This window comes from Amaranthus tricolor, chromosome 6 (assembly GCF_026212465.1).
Source record: "Amaranthus tricolor cultivar Red isolate AtriRed21 chromosome 6, ASM2621246v1, whole genome shotgun sequence".
NCBI lineage: Eukaryota > Viridiplantae > Streptophyta > Magnoliopsida > Caryophyllales > Amaranthaceae > Amaranthus > Amaranthus tricolor.
In genome coordinates this window covers 20,907,818-20,929,727 of record NC_080052.1, presented here as the reverse complement: position 1 = coordinate 20,929,727, position 21,910 = coordinate 20,907,818, and the positions used below count along the sequence as shown (strand labels likewise).

Here is a 21,910-nt window from a genome sequence, read left to right as displayed (position 1 = left end):
ATCAACAAGGTTAATTTTGTCCAAAAATATCTGATTTAAATAAAAAGATTCATTATGAAAACAACAAATAGAACAACCCAAAATAATGAATGAAAACAATTTTAAGGAACGGAGGGAATATTAAGCATATGAATAGAAATTAAAGATAGAGTGTACACCATGATCAAAAAGTGAAATGTCACAAATTAAAATGTAGCCGATCATGAAAAATATAACTAAATGGAGGGAGTATGTTTTAACTCTTTAAACCTTTAATTTCCCCAACCCTTTAACCAAAAACGCTTGTGACTTAATGAATAGAATATCAGCATGTGGAGTAGAAAATTTGGGATTCGACTCTAACTGGGTGTAGGTATCAATTAAGGGAATTCTTGTGTAGGATACTGAAAGTGTCCTTTACCTCCTCTTTTTTTTTTTTTTTTTTTTTTATCTTCAATCACTGAAATGTCCGATACATCCTAAGTTGTCTCTCTAGAAATATTGTCCATTTTAAAAGGAAGAACACAAAAAAAAAAAAAAAAAAAATACAAAGCATAAACATTCGGTAATTAGCAATCATTCTTTTCAATTGGTTTCTAAAAGGTTCTTCTTGTTAATGTAAGTCACCTAGTTTAAAATGGAAATAATTTCCAATAGATTTAATTGTACTCACTTTTACGTTTTCAATTTCACTTAAGAAATTAAGTTTGCGGACAAATTTTGAGGTGAGTTTTCTCCTATTAGAAAGATCCTTCGTAGTGGATTCTATCGGAAATATGCTCCCCTTAGACGATTGGGGGATATATTTAGGATTCTTACCAACTGCCACCAAACAACGCAATTTGTCATTGTTGCAATAAATTATTTTATTAAATATGTTGAAGCTGAAGCCGTACTTACCATCACTGACAAGAAAGCCTATCAAATCATTTGCAGGAACATCATTTTAGTTAACTTTTTGTATTACAAAGTTTAACCAATGCTGTAACAGATGCAATTTTAAGCACTTTAATTTTTCGTTTTAAACTAAATTTAATAAATCTTATTATAATAAAATTGTTTGTTATGTATCCTTTAACTAATTTGTAAAAAGTATTTCGAGTATTTTTATAAAGTTTTTCAAGTAAAAAACAAAAATTGATGATTTCTCTTTGGGTCTTTCCTTTGTTTTGTTGTAGCTCCTTCGTAATTTATCTCTATTAAGTTTCTTTGAGGTATACACCCCACCAAGATAAACTTTTCTATGTTTCTTTTAAATATGTAGATAGAAATTATCGTAAATTGTAGAAATTTTAATATCGAAGAAAAAATTTCCAAGTAACTGCCTGCCACGTATATATTATTAAAATTTCTGGTGGTTTTCTTTGAATTTAGAAAGCGAAGTGGACGTCATTAAGCACCAAAATTAGGATAATTTGAATACAATAATTGAGAATGTAATTGATTACTACAATAAGTAAATGACTGGAATGTATAAACACGCCGTAATGTGCTTCTATCTATTCTAGGAAATCTCGACTAAGGTTAAGTAAAGGAATTAAATCATCTAAAAATACTACTTCAATTGTTGTCATTATAAATTCTAGAATCAATGAATAAAAGATTCTAAATCTTCTCTTAATTTACTGAGGTGGAGTGAAAGTTAACAAATTATGAAAATTTTTTAATAACTTTTATTATCTTTAATAACTTCTATATGCCCAACAGTTTCACTACGTAATTTAATGTTAAGAACCTTTCTAAATTCACCACTAACACATCATTTCTTTTCCCCTGTCATTTTATATAACGGTGCTAATATTTTTGCAAAATGTATTATTTATGTTGTAGTGATCTTATATTTTTCAAAATTAAGCATGATGGGGTTGAATAAGGCAAAGATGGGTGATCTTAATGATAAGTGTTCGTGCAATTTCAATTGAAATTTTTTTGTCGTCCAAACAACGAAAAAGAAATTATATTTGGCTGTAAATGCTACCAATTGACGTCCAAATAACCTTAGTTGATCAAATTTTTTGTAGTGAAACTGTTGGGCATATAATATATTTTAAAATGTTAACCGATAATTAATTAAATTTTTTATTGTGATTTTAAAATATGCTATATAATTTTAATAAATTTAAAAGACAAATTATATATGTTTTCGATTCTACCTCAAAACTAAAGCTTTGTTAATTTGATTCTTTAATGCCTAACCTAATGAGTTAACTTCACGTACACAGGACCACATTGAAATTAAGATTACATAGTTGGTTTTATATCGACAGAAATAATGGATATTTGCTGTGGTACTCTCCACCTAGGAAGATTATATAGCATTGCAAATCAGTAAAACTCAGCCTTAGATTTGAAGTCTTTTCGGTGATAATGCTATATTTGTTATATTTGACTTTTAATTAATTCAAAGCATTATTTTAGATATATTCAATTATTCATGACTAAAAGTTATTAAAAGTTAATATTATTAAAGATTGCAATCGAATAATTTAAACAATATCTCACATGACTATATTTTTTCTTAGATATTAGCTGCAATATATAAAATAACTTGAATGATGAATAGTATTGATAATCTCTCATGTCTCAACCTATTGGGTTGTAGGGGAGTTGCTAGTGAAAGGTTCTGGCCGGGAAGGATGTAAATCAAATTTAAAAAGTAAGTTAGAATATACTTTATTTTTATTATTAAATTATGCATTAAAATATATTATATTTATTTTATTTAATGTAATATTTTTAGTGTAAAAAATATAATATAAATAGAATCTTTAAAAAATAAATATTATGTAGTTTTACTTTATCCTTAATTATAAAAACAAGACTAATAACTGAAAAAAGTACAGTCTTTTTAGGAAAGGTTATCTAGTTATGTGAATGAATTAATAGTCTTATTGTTTAGCTATAAAATACAAATGTATGTGTGATCTTGAGTAACTATATTATATTAATATTTACTATTTCAAAATTAATGACAACGCCATTTAATTTAACACAAAATAGTACAATAATTTATAAATCAAACGACAAGTATATAATTCCATACCAAAAAGATAAAAACTTTTCCCTATGTATTCCTACTCCTAACCCAAAAAGCATTTCTTATATGAGAAGATGCCAACATACATAAAAAGAAGATGACACCACCATTTCTATTCATCATCATTCACTAAATAAACCCCATCAAAACCCACTAATTCCCCCCCCATAAAAACCTCCTTTCATCTTTCTCTATTCACTCTCAACCAACTTCATTTCCTCTCTGCTCTTGCTCATTAAAAAAAATATCATCCTATTTTCCTTATCTGTAGAGATTCTCTTAAAATTTGATCGACTAATAAAAAAAAACTAAAATGAAACAATCAGGTGTAACAAAAAAGTTTGAGGGCACATTTGAAGCACATCAACGTCTACCAAACCAACACCAACATCATTATATTACACCACCACCCGCGGGATGGAAGTCTCCGGTACCATATCTATTCGGCGGCCTTGCGGCAATGCTCGGATTGATTGCTTTTGCTTTACTAATCCTCGCTTGCTCTTATTGGAAACTTTCCGGTTACCAAAACTCCGACGCCGGAGAAAATTCCGACGAGTCCACCGGTGATGAGAAACCCAAAGAAGCTGCTTCGGCGACAGCGTATTTGAATAGTATACTTGTTATAATGGCGGGTGAAGAGAAGCCTACTTTTTTGGCAACTCCGGCGACGAGTCGAGCTTCCTCTTTTGGAAACTCTGAGAGTAGTGAAGGTTCTTGTAGTGTTAGTAGTAGTGAAGGGGAAGAGAAAGAAGAGGAAATTGAGCATGAAACGACAACGTTGGATGATGACGAAAAAAGATGATGATGAATGATAATATGAGTGTGTATGTTGGTGGAAATGGTGGTGGTGGGGATCAATATTTTTCTCAATTATTGTGATCAGGTATGTCATGGGATTTGTATGTGGGGCCCATGAGAAGTTTATTTTTTCTTCTTTTTGGAAAAAAAGAAATGGAAATTTTTTTGGGTTTTAATTGTTTTAAAACCTAGCTTAATTTGGGGTGATAATTAGGTAAATTGTATGCTACCTTTTATGTTTAGTTGCTTTTTAATTTGTAAGTGATAGGCATTAATATTGATAATTGAATTATTACATTGCTATGGGAATCAATTAGTTTCTGGACCCGATCTCTCAGCCCAACCAATTAAAATCCAGATCTGCTTTAGATTTGCCTATTAATACAATTCAAAATTAATTTTATGTTCATTCTAAACGTATTTTTATACTTATTTGAAGTCAATTAAGACTAATATACAACTCACAAATTCATTTCAATACTACTGAAACCTTTAAATAGTAAAAAAATTTAAGTACGAATAAATAAATCAACACATGTTATCAAACCCGATGGGTTCAGGTCCAGGTTTAAAATTTTTAAACCCTAATGGTCTGAGTCCGAATGTAAGTCTACTGAAATGATGGGTTAGGATCAGGTCTGGATCCGTGTCCGAGTTTGATAAATCCGACCCATGACCATCCTTAGCTGAGGGAGTGAGATTCGAACCCAACACAATAACTGGAAAAAATTATACTTATTTCAAATAAAACAAGATTAAATTTTCTACTATTGATCAAATATATTTTTTTTCTGTTTTATGTTATTTTCTTAGGGATGGAAAGCCGTTAAATTGTTATTACTAACAAGGAACGAAAAACAGAGAAACCTCATGATAACATGCTAAATTTAAGCTTGCCTTTCTTAATGTTGTTTTTCTGGTCGTCATGGTGGTACATTTGCTGCTCAATTGAGTTGGTTACAAAATGAGACAAATTTGATTGAATTAATAGGAATATGACAACGAACATTTGGATTTTAAGTCGACAAAATATGTGAAAGATGTACTAACAAATGTAAAAGGAAATGGTAAGTTTCTAATCGTGACACACACATACCATAAAGTACCAAAACTTTTATTAAGACCTTGAAAGTTCCGATGCGTAGCTTCTCTATGCATAATTAAAAATTATAGAAAGTTGATATAAATAATTTTTATATTAAGACCTATTAAACAAGATCTCACTTGATTATATTGCAATTCATAAATTAATAATAAAATAAAAAGTTAATGGGACACTTGAGGTGAATAAAAAGAAATATTTTTATTTTGAGATATTTAAAATAAGTTCGACCATTATACTATGTTAGGATAGGGAAAAATGAAGGCAAAGGATTGAACTCAATTTAATTTGATTTTAAAAACGAATTTACAATTACGTAAAACCGACAAAAATATTAAAATTAATTTTATACCGATTTCAAATGCCTGGCTAACACCTTTATTTTCTGATTCATATTTGTTGCATTTCCGCGTGATAGCCACTACCCTTAAATGTGAGCCTTTAAAAGAATTCAAATACTAACAATTGTTAGGCTGAACAAATTATCAAAAAATAATACTCTTAATATGAAGTATAATTTATAATCTAAATAAGAAATATCAACTACATTAATTAATGTAATAACGTTAATTACATAGGAGTATAGTTTTATATATTATTATTTTCATTAATTAAAGTCTAAAACTTTATTATAATTATATACTCTGTGCAAGGAAGATAATTGATAAGTGTAATTATTTGCACTTATTTATATCATTTATACTCCTTAATAATGGTCGTTGCTAGTAATTTCGTACTTATTTTGAAGATTTATGCTATATTACTCATTTTGGTTATTCATGTTGATTTTGAGTGGTTTTGATTGTTTTAAGCATAATTCTTATGGTTTTGATGATGACGGAGTTTACTGAGGGGAATTTAGCTCGGTTGAAGATATTCTACGAAGAAGATGAGCAAAAGGGTAGAAGAGTATTTATAATGCAAAAGTTTCGAGGTGAAATTTGATACATGTCTACTCTTTTGGTCATTACTTTTGATAGAAAGATTGTATTACTGAAAGGTTTGCGTCATTAGAAACTAGACTTCAAGAGCTTTCTAACAATATATTATATGTCCAATTACGACTACCGAGCAAGAGATGAAGACCGTTTGAAATTGCTGCGATTTTCCAGCACAAAACGCCGACTCGGCTTCCATGTTGTTTTTGATGCAGCCGACTCGGCTTTGAGTCTCTGTTCAATAAAGCTAGCGTGTGAGAATTGAATTAGTAGGGTCTAAATATAATAGTTAATCAACAGAGCGAGAGTTTGAGATTAACAAGATCATGTTTAATCACGTAATTATCCGACATTTCATAGACACCAATGAGAATTTGATCATACAAGACTATAGAGGATTCCCGACACCCTAGATCTCTTCATCATATAGTTTAATCCATATTTCTTATCGCATTTGTAGTTTATTAGAAAACAATCAACCACATATTTTTCTCTCTGGGCAATATAATTAATCGAAATTAGCAAGTTTCTTGTCCTAGTTTCCTTGTGTTCAACCCGCAACTACGCGTATTCAGTGCGCTTGCGTATAAATAAAATTTGCACACCAATAAGTTGCCATCCAATGTAGGAAAGCCTTCCATCAAAAGATATACCGAACTTATTGTTGTATAGTAGATATCATGTGGCCTCAATTATCAGCTTGAGGTTTTGGTTGAGTTGATTTTTTGACATGGTATCAAAGTCAGCGTGACAAGAGGTCACATGTTCGAATCTCAACCACTCCTTATTTAAAAGTAGAATATTAATTCATTGCTAGGTGTGATAAGACCATGTGTTTCATCCACAATTCTAGCCCAAAGGGCTATCGTGTGAGGGCGCGTTGTAACATTTGAGAAATTAATAATTAAGACGAGTGAGTTTAAGAGAATTGTAAGTACGAAAATGACCTCAACCAAATTTCTAATTGTCTTGTTCTTTTCAGAAACAAACACACAACACCTCCTTCTTCATCCTTTCTTCCCTGTGTTCTCTCCTAGCTTCTGGTACACACAGCAACAAACATCTTCTTCCCCAAACGTTCGAACAAACAGCAGCAATCACAAGTGAATCGATCTTTCTTCCTTTTCTTGTCGACATTCGCTCTGAAATTAGGGTTAAAGCTTTCGTTCTTCTGATATGCGAATTTAGGGCAAAAACTAAACTATCACCATCTTCGACCTTGAGCTCTCACAAGATCCATTGCAAGCTCTCCTCTCATACCGCCATCTTTGAATAAACTTAGACACTCCATGAATGTTCTTTTCTCCTTGATTGATTATTGGTGTAAACAAAATTAAGGTTTGAATCTCTCAATCTCTATGTGTTGCTTTACTCTATTCTTCTCTCATTTCTTTTGATTTTCCTCTCAAGAATCGAACCTCAGCCTATCTTTGATTAAATTTTTTTTTAAGTAACATCAACATTTTTTTTTTGGTGGTTATTTTCCTCCATTGAAGGGAAATCATAAAGCAGCGATTGATTTTCCTTCCAAGTCCTTCGAAATTCTGCCGATTTGGGGAAGGATTGAGTGAGTTTTTGGTCCTGTTGATTAAACATCAAATCCAAGCCGAAAATAAAGCATTGAACCTGATTTTTGTCTGTTTCTTGCTGCTGCAAACAGAAGGTAGTCCTTCTTGATTTCTTCCCTTGTTTTTCCTTAATAATTATGCACTTATTCATATACTTTCCCTTGTTTAATCTTTCATTCATGTGTTAAACCCTAAATGTTTTTGAATCTTGGAATGTATGAGTTAGTTAGATGAATTGTTAAATTGGAAATTCATGGAAAATGTGTTGATTATTGCGAGATTCTTGGAGTATTGTGGATTGTAAGTTAGAGTACCTATCTTTGAGGCAAATGAAAATCTCTATTTGAGAATAAAGATGGTAGATTCAATTTGAAGAGATAGGATACATGACATTGAAATATTAGTTTTTGTTGAAAAATGTGGTATATTGGTGAAATATTAAGTATTTTCAATTCATGATTGAATTAGGAGCTTCTTGTGAAAATCATTAATGGTGGGATATATATTGGTTGTGTTGTTGAATAGTTTGATATTCTTGAAGGGATTATCAGATTATTTGAGGATTTTTGAGGGTTGGTTTTGAATGTAAAGTTTAATTAAAAATTATAAAGAATGCTGAAGGTGAGTAATCTTTACAAAATATGTAAACAAGTTAGAGAGTGATTATAATATTTTGATGACATGTAGAGTGTTTAAGCTTGGAGTGCACAATCCTTGTATGATTAGAAATGTTAGAATATAATCCATGAGTAAGTTATGGTCTTAGGAGGAGATGCAATAAGCTATATGATCCTAGTTTGTAGTATCAAACGCTTTGTTGTGATGTTATGTTTGTTATGCTTCAGGAGACGATTTCTCAGCGGAACCATTCTAACTGATACCTGCGAATCGAACCCAACTCTTTGAAGCGTCGTCTTTGGTGAGTAGCAGAAGTCCCTTAAAGGGTCTGATCAGACTGCATTCTTGAAAATAAAGTTTACTAAAGCTCTTTTGAGATTGGAAATTGTTAGGACAAATGTTGTTGCGAATGTTTATGCTGATATTATGATATGGTCAATGGATCGGGCTTGCGAGCTGGTCATTGACGGAGTTGAGGAACATTGTTCCCTGCTCCCTGTTTGAAGCGGATTGTCATTGAGATATTGACTAGCTTCACCCGAGAATGACATAGCCTTAGAGCTATGGATGTTCCTCTCAACTAGACTCCCTGTGCGCACATAGATCTAGGAAACTGATGTTGCTTTTAAACCTATGATTTGAATTACTGTGTTTTGTTGTTTGGATTGTTACTTCTCATTTAGTTTAATCTGACCTTCTATTGTTTCCATCTTTTAGTTTGATTACAGATCGGAACCGGTCGGGAACGATGGGTTAGCAGTGTTGGATAGCGTTCCAAGGATGTGTATTAAGCTGAGCACGTAGGAATTTATAGATTTGTTTTAGGATTTTGGATAAATGTATATTTGACTTGGTTGTGTTGGTTATATCGAACTTGTAGAGAATTGTATGATTACTTGTGTTTTAGTCAGATGTTTGGTTTGAGAATTAGCTGAGTTAGTTACGTTAAAGAGCTTGTGACCCCTTTGCTAAAGTTTTGAAAGTGTGATTCCAGTTTCTCGGGAAACGAACCCAGTGATGACTATGTTTACTCAGTCAACGGTAAGTCGGGTTGTTACACGCGTATTAAAGTATATAACATATTTTAAGGCCTCAATCATCAACTTAAGTTTTTGAATGAGTTTATTCCTTGATAATTGGTATTATTCCTTGGTCCTTGGGCTTGGGACTCATAAAGAGATTGTGAATGTCATCTCTTGATCATTTCAGTTGAGTTGGTCAACTTTCAACTGGTTTAATCGTTCTTGAGTCTTAGCCGGTTAAGTCACGATTAGGGAGCGTAACAAGTAAACAGTCTAAAGAGCTCATGGATTGCATCGATATAAAAGAACCATGTGTATGCTTTTTGTGGAGAAGGAATTGGCAAAACCATGTAGTGCCACTACAACATAATTTTCTTTTAGTGGGATATATTTAGCAACATTTAATTTAAATATCTCTATTTTAACTTTCTAATGGTATATATATAGTAGATTTATTGACATTTATTAGACCTTTTAGCAGCATAATACAAAATCATACTAAAGCTTTTTGTGACATAGGATCTAATGACATTAATCATAAATGCCACTATTGACTATAATAACATTTTCATATGTCACTAAAGGCCAAATAAACTGTTACTAAATCACTTTATAGTGAAACTTAAAATAAAACCAACAATTATTAATTAAAAATATAAATTTATAGCATTTTTTTAATGCCATTAAATTTAATATCGCAAAAAGTTAAATTTATTGTAGTGTGTAAAATATTATTAAGTAATAAGTATGTATTTGATATTTGTCATGGCTTTGGTGATATCTTGTATCTATTTTGTTATCGTGAATGTAATAAAGTAGATGAAAAACTTATTGTGATGAGATTTTATTTTAAACAATATGAAATCATGGTTCTTACAAAATTTTAAAGCATTGATTCACAATATTTCCATTGAAAAATAAAAATTGTTTTATTTTTACCAAAAAAAGGGAAAACCCATGTTATTTATCTAGTTATTTGGAATGATTGTAGGTAAATTAATTATCAATATATGGCCATTGATCTTATCTCTTAGCAACATTGATTAAGGCATTAGCTTATTTTATGTTATGTACAACACTTGCATATTTTATGTTATGTAGTAATCTACATCTAGAATCCATCTCTATGTTTTATTAATGGCCTTTTGAAAAAAAATTACCTTTGATGTAACAATTATAAATTTTTAATTTTTTTTAAGGATGTGACATTTATATATCTTTATGATGTCTTATGTGCTAATACACAATGCTTTCTCATTTTACAAAAACTATTTTTCAGTTTCATCATCATTATACTTGTTACAATTAAGTTTTACAAAATTTAATGTATTATTTTAATTATTTATATAATAAGTTATGTATAATTCAAAATTATAACAAATTAACATCATGAAAACAAATGTTGAATTAGACAATTCAAATAAAATCCTACTTGATTATATTTTTTCTTACACATTAACCGACAACCGTAATATATAAAATAAGTCTAAACGACAAATAGTGCTAATAATTGTAGTGTAGCAAGAATTTCATATGGAAGAATGAAGTATATGTATGAAGTGATCGAGGAAAATATGATTATTCAACCAGTTGGGATCTTCTCCATTATTTTTCTTTATTATCCATGCTAGGATTTTGACACCCATTTTAGAATAAAAACTAAAATGTCAAAATTACCCCTATTAAAACTCTATCAAGCAATTATAGTTATTAGATTGAATAATGGACCCTCCATTACATTTTAAGGATTGGTAAAAATTACCTATAAAATTGATAGTCTTTGAGACAAATAAACTATACTTTTTAGGTAGTTTTTGACAAAAAAATTTATTATAGGTAATTTTTCATAAAAGACCACTTTTTATTGGTAGGTTTTAACAATTTTTCCAATAAATAAAGAAAAAATCAAATGCAAAAACGCAATCTAGATACAATCAACAATATAAAAAGATTTATTAAGATTTACCTAATGGCCTACGACCTCCCAAGGCTAAAGACGCTTTCCAATACTACTATTTTAGAACCCCATTATGCCTTGTTTTTTCACAACCAACCCAACACTTGCTGCATTTAGTGTCAGACTCAAAATTTAAACTCAGTATGAACACAATTAATAAAATCATATTTTAATAAGAAAATCATTAATACAAAACAAATTTCAAGTTAGTCCTATAAAAAAATATTTTATATTCTATTTCAACAAATTTTCATATCTTGAAACTGATGATGACATTTTAATATATATATATATATATATATATATATATATATATATATATATATATATATATATATATATATGAGAAAATTATATAAAACTACCTTTTCTATACCCTTCTTTGCAAAAAACTACCTTTTGTAAATTTTTTTGCAAAAAACTACCTTATTTAAATTATTCTTTGCAAAAGACTACCTGTCAACCCTTTGTAAGTGTTTGACCGTTGAAAATAACGTTGACCATCACGTGCAAGTCACGTGATTTATTTTCCCTTTCATTCTTCATTCATTTCAGCGATTTCATTCGCAATTTTCTAAGTAAACGCTTTCTTCTTCATCATCTGAGCGATTTCTTTCTTCATCATCTCCTTGCGACATCTTGTTGGTCTTAGTATCTTGTTGCCACATCTTCTTCATCATCTAACATTTAGAGGTATATATTACTTCATCATCAGTGATGGGAACTTGTTCACTCTTCTCCCTTCTTCTGTGACTATTGACTTCAAGATTGCTTCGAGGACGTTGACGATAGTGTTTTTAATCATTCCGATGATTTTGATCTCTCTGATTTCGATGTTTTCTTCGATTGGGATCTCCAGAATTAAGTTGTACGAAAAATACTAAATCCAGCTCTATAGCTCTGTTCTGTACAGATTGAATGGACTTGAATAATTTTTTTTTTCGCAGATGAGATGAAAATGGAGGAGCAAAAGAAGGAAGGAAATAAGGATTTAATTTCCCTTCTGCTCAACACTCCTACAATTCTACTCCACCATTTTGTATGATTTGAGCATTAATTAAGGTGTACCAATTGTTTGATGAAAGATCTAGCACTTTAAGGTGTACCAATTTGGATAATGATTCTGGTATATGGTTGCAATCCAAGATTAAATACTCCAAATTAGAACATTTGGATAACTCTTCTGAAATATCACCATCTAAATCATTATGACCCAAATCAAGCTCTCTCACTCTCTGGTGTCGACGATCGCAATGAACCCCAAACCACAGACAAACTCGGAGAGTGTGGTTCCAGGAGTTTAGAACTTCAAAAGGGACATCAGTTATTTGGGATTTAAAATGGAGCAAAGCTAATTTATCTTACCTTGAACATTTTATGAATGAAGAAGAAGGAGAGAGGAAGATGATTGGGATTCAGGAGCAAACGGAGGGGTTTTCGACTAAAATGGCTGAAATGAAATAAGAAGGAAAGGGTTAACATATCACGTGACTTACACGTGATGGTCAACGTCAATTTAAACGGTCAAACACTAAGAAACCGTTAATAGGTAGTCTTTTGCAAAGAATAATTTAAATAAGGTAGTTTTTTGCAAATCAGGGTATAGAAAAGGTAGTTTTATATAATTTTTTTCTCTCTCTCTCTCTCTCTCTCTCTCTCTCTCTCTCTCCTCTCTCTCTCTCTCTCTCTCTCTCTCTCTCTCTCTCTCTCTCTCTCTCTCTCTCTCTCTCTCTCTCTCTCTCTCTCTCTATATATATATATATATATATATATATATATATATATATATATATATATATATATATATATATATATATATATATATATATATATACTTCTTAAACAATAATATATCACTAATCAACAATTATTAATTGAAAATTTTATCAAAAGCAATTCACTTTTTTTAAATATGTAACTTAAATAAAAATTTATAAGAATCAATTAATCAAAAACATAGTTAAATAAATAATTAAACAATTAATCATGTATACAACTTATTTAAAAATGATAATAATTGAAATTAATCTAGAACAATAATCAATTAATCAAGAATTTATATATAATTTATTCAAAAAAATTGATAGTCACTGCAATTAATCATGATGATATTATCATAATCGACTATAATTTGCAAAATTAAATAGATTTGCAAAATTTAATTAATTAAAAAATCACACCTTTGATTAAACTTGATTATAATTTCCAAAGTTGAATGCAATGGTGGTGGGCTGGTGGCAAAAGGAAACCGACGGTTCACGATGGCAGCTTGGGGGGGGGGGGGGGGGGGGGGAGAGGGAGGCGGTGGTAGTGCAGATATCAGACGGCAGACTCACGATACAGCATTGGACAATGCTGATTGCGCGACTGTGTTTGGTTTATGTGCTAATAATAGTGAACTGATTTCATAATGGTTTGTATTATTAGTTTATTGCAATAAAACCAGTATATAAAGTTTATTTCATAATACATCACTGATATTACGTTTCTCAGTTGACAGCGAGTGCAAACTGATACACAGAGGCGTGCAATTGTGAGTTCGATTCCTCTTGGCAGTAGAAAATTGCAAATTTTTAAATTTTTTTCAAATGTCAATGAGGTCACTTGCGGACGCAGAAGCCTTCTAGGTCCGCCCTTGGCTGCATCCCCTTAACTAGAATGAGGAGCGGAACAAAAATTGACAAATTCTTTGAAGCCCCGAGCAATTTAAAAAATTATGATAATTTTTTAACAATTTTGTATCTTTTAAAATTTATCATATACCACGTAATTTAATATTAAGGCCCTTAATTATTCGATATCCTGTATGATCGAACATATTAAATATGATCAGAATCTTCTCCAACTAGAATGGACCAAAAACTAATTTAGTAGGCATTTAGAATGGCACAAGAAGGGTATTTGTACTAGTGTTTTCACAAAGAAAACTAGTCACGAAATCGGATCCAAAGAAAGACTCTCATTGCCTTTACTCCTATGTTCAAAAGTATCTTCCATCCTACTTGATGTAGAAGGTGACTCACTATTGATCAAAAGTATAGTTTTATCAATGTTTCTCAAGCTTTATTTTTTTAAGAATAAAATAACTCTAAAAACGTGAACTTGTCTATACTCACAAATTGATTTATCTCTAAAAAAAAATATGAACATATGAGCGAATTTTAGGCGTACTTTTGAACTTTACTCGAAAACAAAAGTTTTGCTAACATCCCCAAGATTTCAAACAATTGTGTTATACCTATTACCCTCAATTCCATAACTGTTAATATAAGTATAATTAAAGTTGTCATATAGGGCAAATTTGGTTAATCTTCCAACAAAGTTATCATAATGATTGTGATTCTTCAAATAATTTTTGATAATTATGTATTTTTTTTTCTTGATTAAAAAACTTTATTAATTAGCAAATACTTCAACATAAAAAAACAAATATATATTTTAAGAATTAAAAATCTTAAATTTTGATAGTTAATATCTAATTGTGATATACTTCTTATATATTAAAGAAATAAGTTATGTTATCTTTGGTAGGAATTATTTCTTATGGAAAATTATTCTAAGGTTGTCATGTGGATTTTTACAGTCTTTTTATTAGATTGTATAATATGATATGATGATAAATCACTATAAGATTGCAATGTGAAATTTTATAGTCTTTTTATCGGATTATATAATATGATTATATGATGACAAATCACTATGAAGTTGTCATATAAAATTTACACTCTTTTATTAGATAGTATGATACCATTTTCTTTGCAAAGTTTGGTTAAAGACTTGGTAATGTATTGACCATCTCTATGTGATCTTAGTTATTTATGTTGAGGTCTTTTTTGTTTTGTACTTCAACTTTATATTTTAAAATGCATTTTCCGCATTGTATATAGTCTTAATTATGAGATATTCCTTTTCGTTTTTTAAAGAAATTCCTATAAAAAATATTCATGAGAATTAAGAAAAATAGAATTTTTTAGATATTAAATATATATATTATTTTATTAAATAATAAATTTAATGGATAAAAAGTCGGAGCCATAAATATTAAAAAAATTAAAAGAAAACTAGTTCAAAGAATATATGGACCTTAACTATTAAAAAAATATCTTTTTGAAATTATAGGAAAAATATAGAGACCATAAACAATATAAAAATATCAAAATGAAGTTAGTGGAAAATATGTGATGACCATAAACTTTATTAAAATATTATAATGAGGATAAACAATGTTAATTTTATCTAAAATTTATGATATAGATAACAAAATTATTTATAGGAACAACAAATTTATAGAACACCCCTAAATAATAAATGAGAAGGACTTTCAAGGCTGAAAGGTAGTATAATTTTGTGTTACTTTAAAAAGATCAACAAAGGTAAAAACATTCCCTACCTTGTGCAATGTCCATCATTCTCATTAAAAGAAATAAGATGTTGCTTTTTAAGTTTTTTGATGGATGTAAAATTTACATGTCCTAGTCTAGAATGTCAAATATCTGAATGCTAATTAAAAGATATTTTTCAAATAATTATGGGCGGATCTATATTGGGGCACCCCTGGCACGTGCCCTAGGAAAACTTTAAAACATTAAAAATTACGAAATTTCCATGGGAAGAAGAAGTATGTGTGGCATAATTGCAATTTGCAATTCAATATTTTTACCATCCTCCCTTCTCTCTCTTAAAAATAAAACTCTAAAACCTAAAATTTACCTAACCAGCACCCTCGCCGCCGCTCCTGTCCCGCCATTAAGTTGACCGGTCCTAGCCTCCGCCTACCTGCCACCCCTGTCCCGTGATATGAGTTTTTGATGTTTTAAGGTATTTTTAACTCAAGAAAGTGTTCTTTAAATTTTTGTGTTTGAAAATTGAAATAGTTTTTATTATTATTTTTTTTTTGGCAAATAAAGAATTTATTATTCACCAAATTAAAATAACGATACAATTGATGGAGCAACCAAGTGAGAGAAAGCATCAGTATGGAACAAGGGTTCACTTTCGAAGAAGGGTATACCAAGCCCGCTCTTCATCATCACAAGGAGCCCAACAGCACAAAACAAAACAAACAACCAACACAGAGTCAAAAAAAATTGCTGCTTAGAACATCTACTAAGTAGTCAAAAAAAAAATCTACAAAGGTGCTATCATTATAGCCAGAGGATGAAGACTAAGTAGCCTAGTCCGCATATCAGCTTGAACTTAGAGACTGAGCTGTGAAGGTAATCTTACAAAACCATCCCAAATAGCTTTATTACTATCTCTCCGAATGTAGTAAATAGGGAATGAAAAAATTAGCACACAAAGTATTCCGCTGTAAGGTATTACCTTTAAGCTTCGGAAAATCCATGCGACCAAAAGGTTTAAAACGATCTCCTAATCAATTCTTGATCTTCTATAAGCACTGCTGACTGAATGCACACTCAAAAAATAGATGAGCATTGGATTCAGACCGAATGCTGCAGAGAGGACAGAGATCATTATCAAGCACACCAATGTATTTATCTTTCTTTTTGAGCTTTTGTAGTGCAACCATCCAGAAAATAAAGCGAGTCTTTGGAATTGAAAGCCTATTCCAAACAATGTTGACCCAGCCGACCTTAGCATGAGATTCTACACAAGCCATGTAAGTAGCATGTATTGACTATCTTCCCCACAGCTGCAACATTCCATACTTGAAGATTCCGAATTTCCAAACCATCGGCTTTTTTTGGTTTACAAACAGCATCCCAATTAACATGACCAGGTTTGTGAGAGTCATGAATACCAAACCATTAAAAAAAGGGAATTAACAATATGAATAATACGACGAGGAAGGATAAACATCTGACACCAATACGCCTGAAATCCCCGTTAACAATATTATTATTATTATTATTATTATTATTATTATTATGGTCTACACACATTCATCATCTAAAAAATTATCGTCTTGTAAGATGGATTCAAGCAACCTAGAGAGGTGAGAAGGAAGTGATAGATAAGATTAACGTAAAGATCAAAAATTGTTGCATTAATTATTGTATGGAACATATGCAAAATTGGCATACATGCATGTTGATAGAATTGAACATTTCAAAAATCCAATCTCGATTCCTTGCCGATGATTGGCAATTGGCATCTTTTGTTAACAAAAATAGGGATCTATACAATATACTCTGTCTATTCTACAAAATTTATCTTATTTTTTTTAGTTCGTCTTATTTGATTTGCCTATTTTTATGTTTGGTCATGTGAAAACTTATTTTTTCATTACACTACAATAAAATTTTATCTTTTTGACATACTCCCTCTATTTCCTTTCAAAAAACGTTTTATTTGCTTTATGAGGACTATTTATCAACCACTCTTAATTTGTAATTTATTCTTAATCTATAATTAAAACACTGTCAAATAAGATCTTTTTTGATTCATCTCAACATAAGGTGTGCTTTATATAATTTTTAATCATGCACAATTAGAGATATTTAAAATTAAACTAGTGCATTGGCAAATGTGCAAAAAACAAATTGAATGTTTGAAAGAAATGGAGGGAGTAGAATTTAGTGACATTAAAAAAAACTCACTGATTTATATTTTATAGTTTAATAATTATTGGTTTTTATTTTAAATTACTATAAAGTGATTTAGTGACACTTATTTGGACTTCAGTGACATATGTAATTGTTACTATAGTCGATAGTGACATTTCTGAGAAATGGATCCCATGTCGCGAAAAACTTTAATACTCCCTCATATTCATCTTAAGTGTCCCATTTACTTTATGCACTCTATCCAATGTCCTAATTCGATCCTTAATATATCGAGTTATGTATAATTAAAAATTATAAAAAGTTGATATTAATAATCTTTACATCAAAACAAATCAAATAAGATTTCACATTACTATGTTTTAACTTATAGATTAATAATAAAATGTAATTTAAGAGTGATAGATAAATGTGTCCTAAAAGTAAATGGGACCTAAGGTGAATAGGAGGAAGTATGATTTTTTATTATGCTACTAACTACTCTTATAAGTGTCACTAAATCCACTATATATGTCATTAGAAATTTAATATAATAATATTTAAATTAAATGTCACTAAATAGATCCCACTAAAAGTATATTATGTTGTAATCTTATCATCTATGTATTTAGCTTCTACTTTTATACCATCTACGTATTTCTCTGTTTTCCTTATAAAATACCATTCATTTTTATCCATTTTTCTTTGTATTTGTGGACACTCCTCAAAGATTGGCGGCGATTTGCCATTTGTAAATGAAGGGAATCATCGCAATTTTCTGCTTTCGATATGCATTACTCGGAACATGGAAACCACTAATGCTTCACTGAAAAGCAATAAGTCATCGCTTTCTTTTGTCACGATATCTCACATTTGAGAGTTGCGACGAGTCGTAGCAAAAGTTTGTAACAATTGACATATTGAAATTATAAAACCTTCTACTTGCTTCCCAAATCTAACAATTGTTTATAGAATTTTATTGACCATTCTTATTATTATTGCATCTGCGGAAAAAAGCTTTTCAAAATTGAAGTTATTAAAGTCATATTTGCAAACTATCATGTCACAAGAAAGGTTAAATCGACTTGCTTTGATGGCAATTGAAAGTGATCTTTTGGAGGAAGTTGATATTAATATCATTCTAGTCGAATTTACTTCAACACATGTGAAAAGAGCAATTTTTTTAAGTGATTTAATTAGTGTTGTAATTAATTTTAAAATGTTATTTAACAATACATTTTGTTTTAAGCTCTTTTCAAAATTGAAGTGACATTCTAACTTTCAAATTGTTAATGTAGGGGCTTCATTTTATGAGTTAGTTGTATAAGTAAATAGGGCCTTCGTAAGCATTGCTCCACCCCTATTTCTAGGTTATTTAGATCAAAAGGAGTATAAATAAGAATTTGCTCTGATGAGAGTCTTTTGGGCTAAAAGTATAGATGCAACACATGTCCTTCTCATACATGTGCGGTGCTAAATATGACATTAGAAATGATGAGAAGTGGATCGATGAGATTCGAACCCGTGATCTCTTGTCATGTTGACTCTGATGTCATGTTAAGGAACCAACTCAAGCAAAAGTTTAGGTTGATAACTAAAACTCTAATAAGATATGTTTTATACTCTAACATAGAAAACGATATTGAGAAGTGTTCCAAAAGTATTAAAACTCATGTCTAACAATGCTTTTGTGAAAGAAATAACCCAATTTATATCATCAATGGAGTGGATCACATAAATGAAATTGTCGTTACTGCTGAACTTTTAAAATATTTCGAAAAATAAAACAGCTAGTTTTTTGAGAGACCATCTATTTGAGAGACGTTTCTCAGACTCAGCCCATTAAAATGTAGTGGCTACTTACATTATTCTTAATATCTACTTATTGTACCTTTAATACCTACTTATAATATTATAATTGTCTACTTACATCATTTTAAATTTCTATTTATATTATTTTTAATGTCTACTTACAATATTTATAAAATTATATATTGGGCCGTCCCAATTAGAGTGGTCTCTCAAAGAGACCGTCTCTCACAAGAATTTGTGAAAACAAAATCAGATGTACATCACTCTTAATGGAAGAGCATGTTTGTATATCATCAGAAAGCCCAATGGGGCAAGATAGCATAGAGCACACATTCTATTAGGCTAACCATTGTAAATTTAGTGACTTAAAGTGATTATTTATAATTTTAAACAGATCAATTAGAGAAATAAAGTAATTATAATGGTTCGTCTCATGGTGAAACAGTCTCGTACAAGACAGGCTAAAACATTAAACACGAGATGGTAAAAATACAAGAGTTATTCTTTGGAGAGACTGTCTTTCGGTGAGACGACCTCAAAACAAGTAGCTCATATGCTAATAATTGTATTAATTGAGCTATTCAATCTGTGTATAAAAAGCGTCTCACGATAAAGCCGTCTAACACACAAGAATTTGTGAAAATATAAAACTAAGCCCAGTAGAGAGAATTTGTATAAAATTGGCCAATAGGTAGGTCCAATGGCTTCAGTAAAACAGACGATTTGGGTTTCAAGATGAACAACACCATTTCGGAATTTGTGTCAACACATTGAATATCAATTTTAGTTTTATTTGATCAACCCAAATTCATGTGAGAGATGGTCTTTATGAGAGATCATCTTTAATTAGGTTGACTTAAAAAGGAAAATATAGTGTAAGTTTTTCGGTAGGAATTAAGAATATTCTAAGTAGGTATTTAGAATATTGTAAATACTTAAGTACTTACTCGGTGGGCATTAAATATATTGTAAGTAGGCATTAAGGATATGGTAAGTAGGTTAAATTTCTCGGTAGGCATTAAGAGTATTGTAAATAGGCATTTTAAGTACTTTTTCGGTGGGCATTAAATGTGTTGTAAATAGGCATTAAGAATACAGTAAGTGGACATTAAGGTTAAATGGATTGGGCCTGAAAGACGTCTCTCAAAAAGACGGTCTTTTAGAAGACCAGCTGTTTGATGAATTACATCTTCATTGCTTTGAATTAGTGATCTTTAATAGGAGTATTTAAACTTTGTTGTTTTTGCAATAACATCTTAGCCAACGACAACTGATTTTCTTCCACTTACTCTCCCCCACTAAAATTATAACATAAGTATTCCATTTTAAAGCGACTTATTCGCAACCCTTTTTCTTCTAGAATCGACCTCCAATTCTCTAGCCTCGCGTTGACTTATTCATTAGTCATGGCTACGAGCAAAACATTGTCAACAGATAACATGCATCAAGAAACATTTTCACGAATATATTTGAATAACTCATCAAATATTATAGAAACTAAAGGGGCTTAGGGTCGATCTAGCCATACATCCATAATTCACCATACATATCTTGTATTACTTTAATATACTCCCTTAAATATTATTCCATCAGCCTCGAGGCTATCCAAGATCACATCTAAGAGAAGCAATTGCATTTGGGAATCATGTGTTGTAACAAGAGCAATATAGAGCTAATAATAATGATAACATAAACAATAATAATAATGATGTATTGTTGGTGCTACACATAACATGTAGTCTAAGACAAACAACTCCCACAAGTGCAATCATACATGTTATCATTCCTTTTAAACACTTTCCTCTTTTATTTTGTCATACTTCAATTCATAACTAACTAAATCCCATCATAAATCATAATATTTGTCAGTTACATCCTTTTCCAACTGTGTGATCCTAATTGAAATACTCTTAACAATTTTATTTGATTGCCATATTTGCTCTTCTCCCTACCAAATGGTTCATAAGAATACAGCCAGTCAAAACTTGTCGCTTTCACAACAAGGATACTCCACATAAGCGCAATACAATTCCACCACCTTTGCTTACCTCTTAAAGCACCCTACCTCTCTTGCACTTAATTATTCTATCTTCAACCCTAATTTTTACAACAAAAAATTCTCCTCTTTTACTTTTTAGTATTCACCACTATTGAAATAAGGAGTTTAGAAAAATTGATGTGTATATATTTTTATATAGGAAAATATTAAAGGTTAAATATTATCATCATACTCAGTATATCGCGCCCATATAAATAAATCATACCCATGAAAAGGATGTAACCAAAAAATCTCTCCGTTCGAGAAAGACCTACAAACAAAAGCAAAAAAAGACAAATAAGACAAAGAAAAACACCACAAGACAATATAACATAAAAATTAAGGCTTATAACTAATAACATACATAAACAAAGAATAAAAAAACAATCATAAAAGTCATAACAATAAACAATAATAATTAAGAAGAAAATATGAAGCTTTAAATCAATAAAACAATAAAAAAAATTCAAATACTTATTATGAAATATTTGATTAACTATTATACTACTATGATCTCGTTATATGAAGTATAAGA

The 21,910-nt window shown here is 30.4% G+C and overlaps 1 protein-coding gene across 1 annotated transcript; it reads left to right on the top strand.

Moving 5' to 3' along the window:
- The first annotated feature begins 2,957 nt into the window (after positions 1-2,957).
- LOC130814702 (protein GLUTAMINE DUMPER 1-like) lies at positions 2,958-4,142 on the top strand. The gene has a single exon (XM_057680852.1). The coding sequence runs from the start codon at positions 3,330-3,332 to the stop codon at positions 3,819-3,821; it is 492 nt and encodes a 163-aa protein (XP_057536835.1). The 5' UTR covers positions 2,958-3,329; the 3' UTR covers positions 3,822-4,142.
- The last annotated feature ends 17,768 nt before the right edge of the window (positions 4,143-21,910 follow it).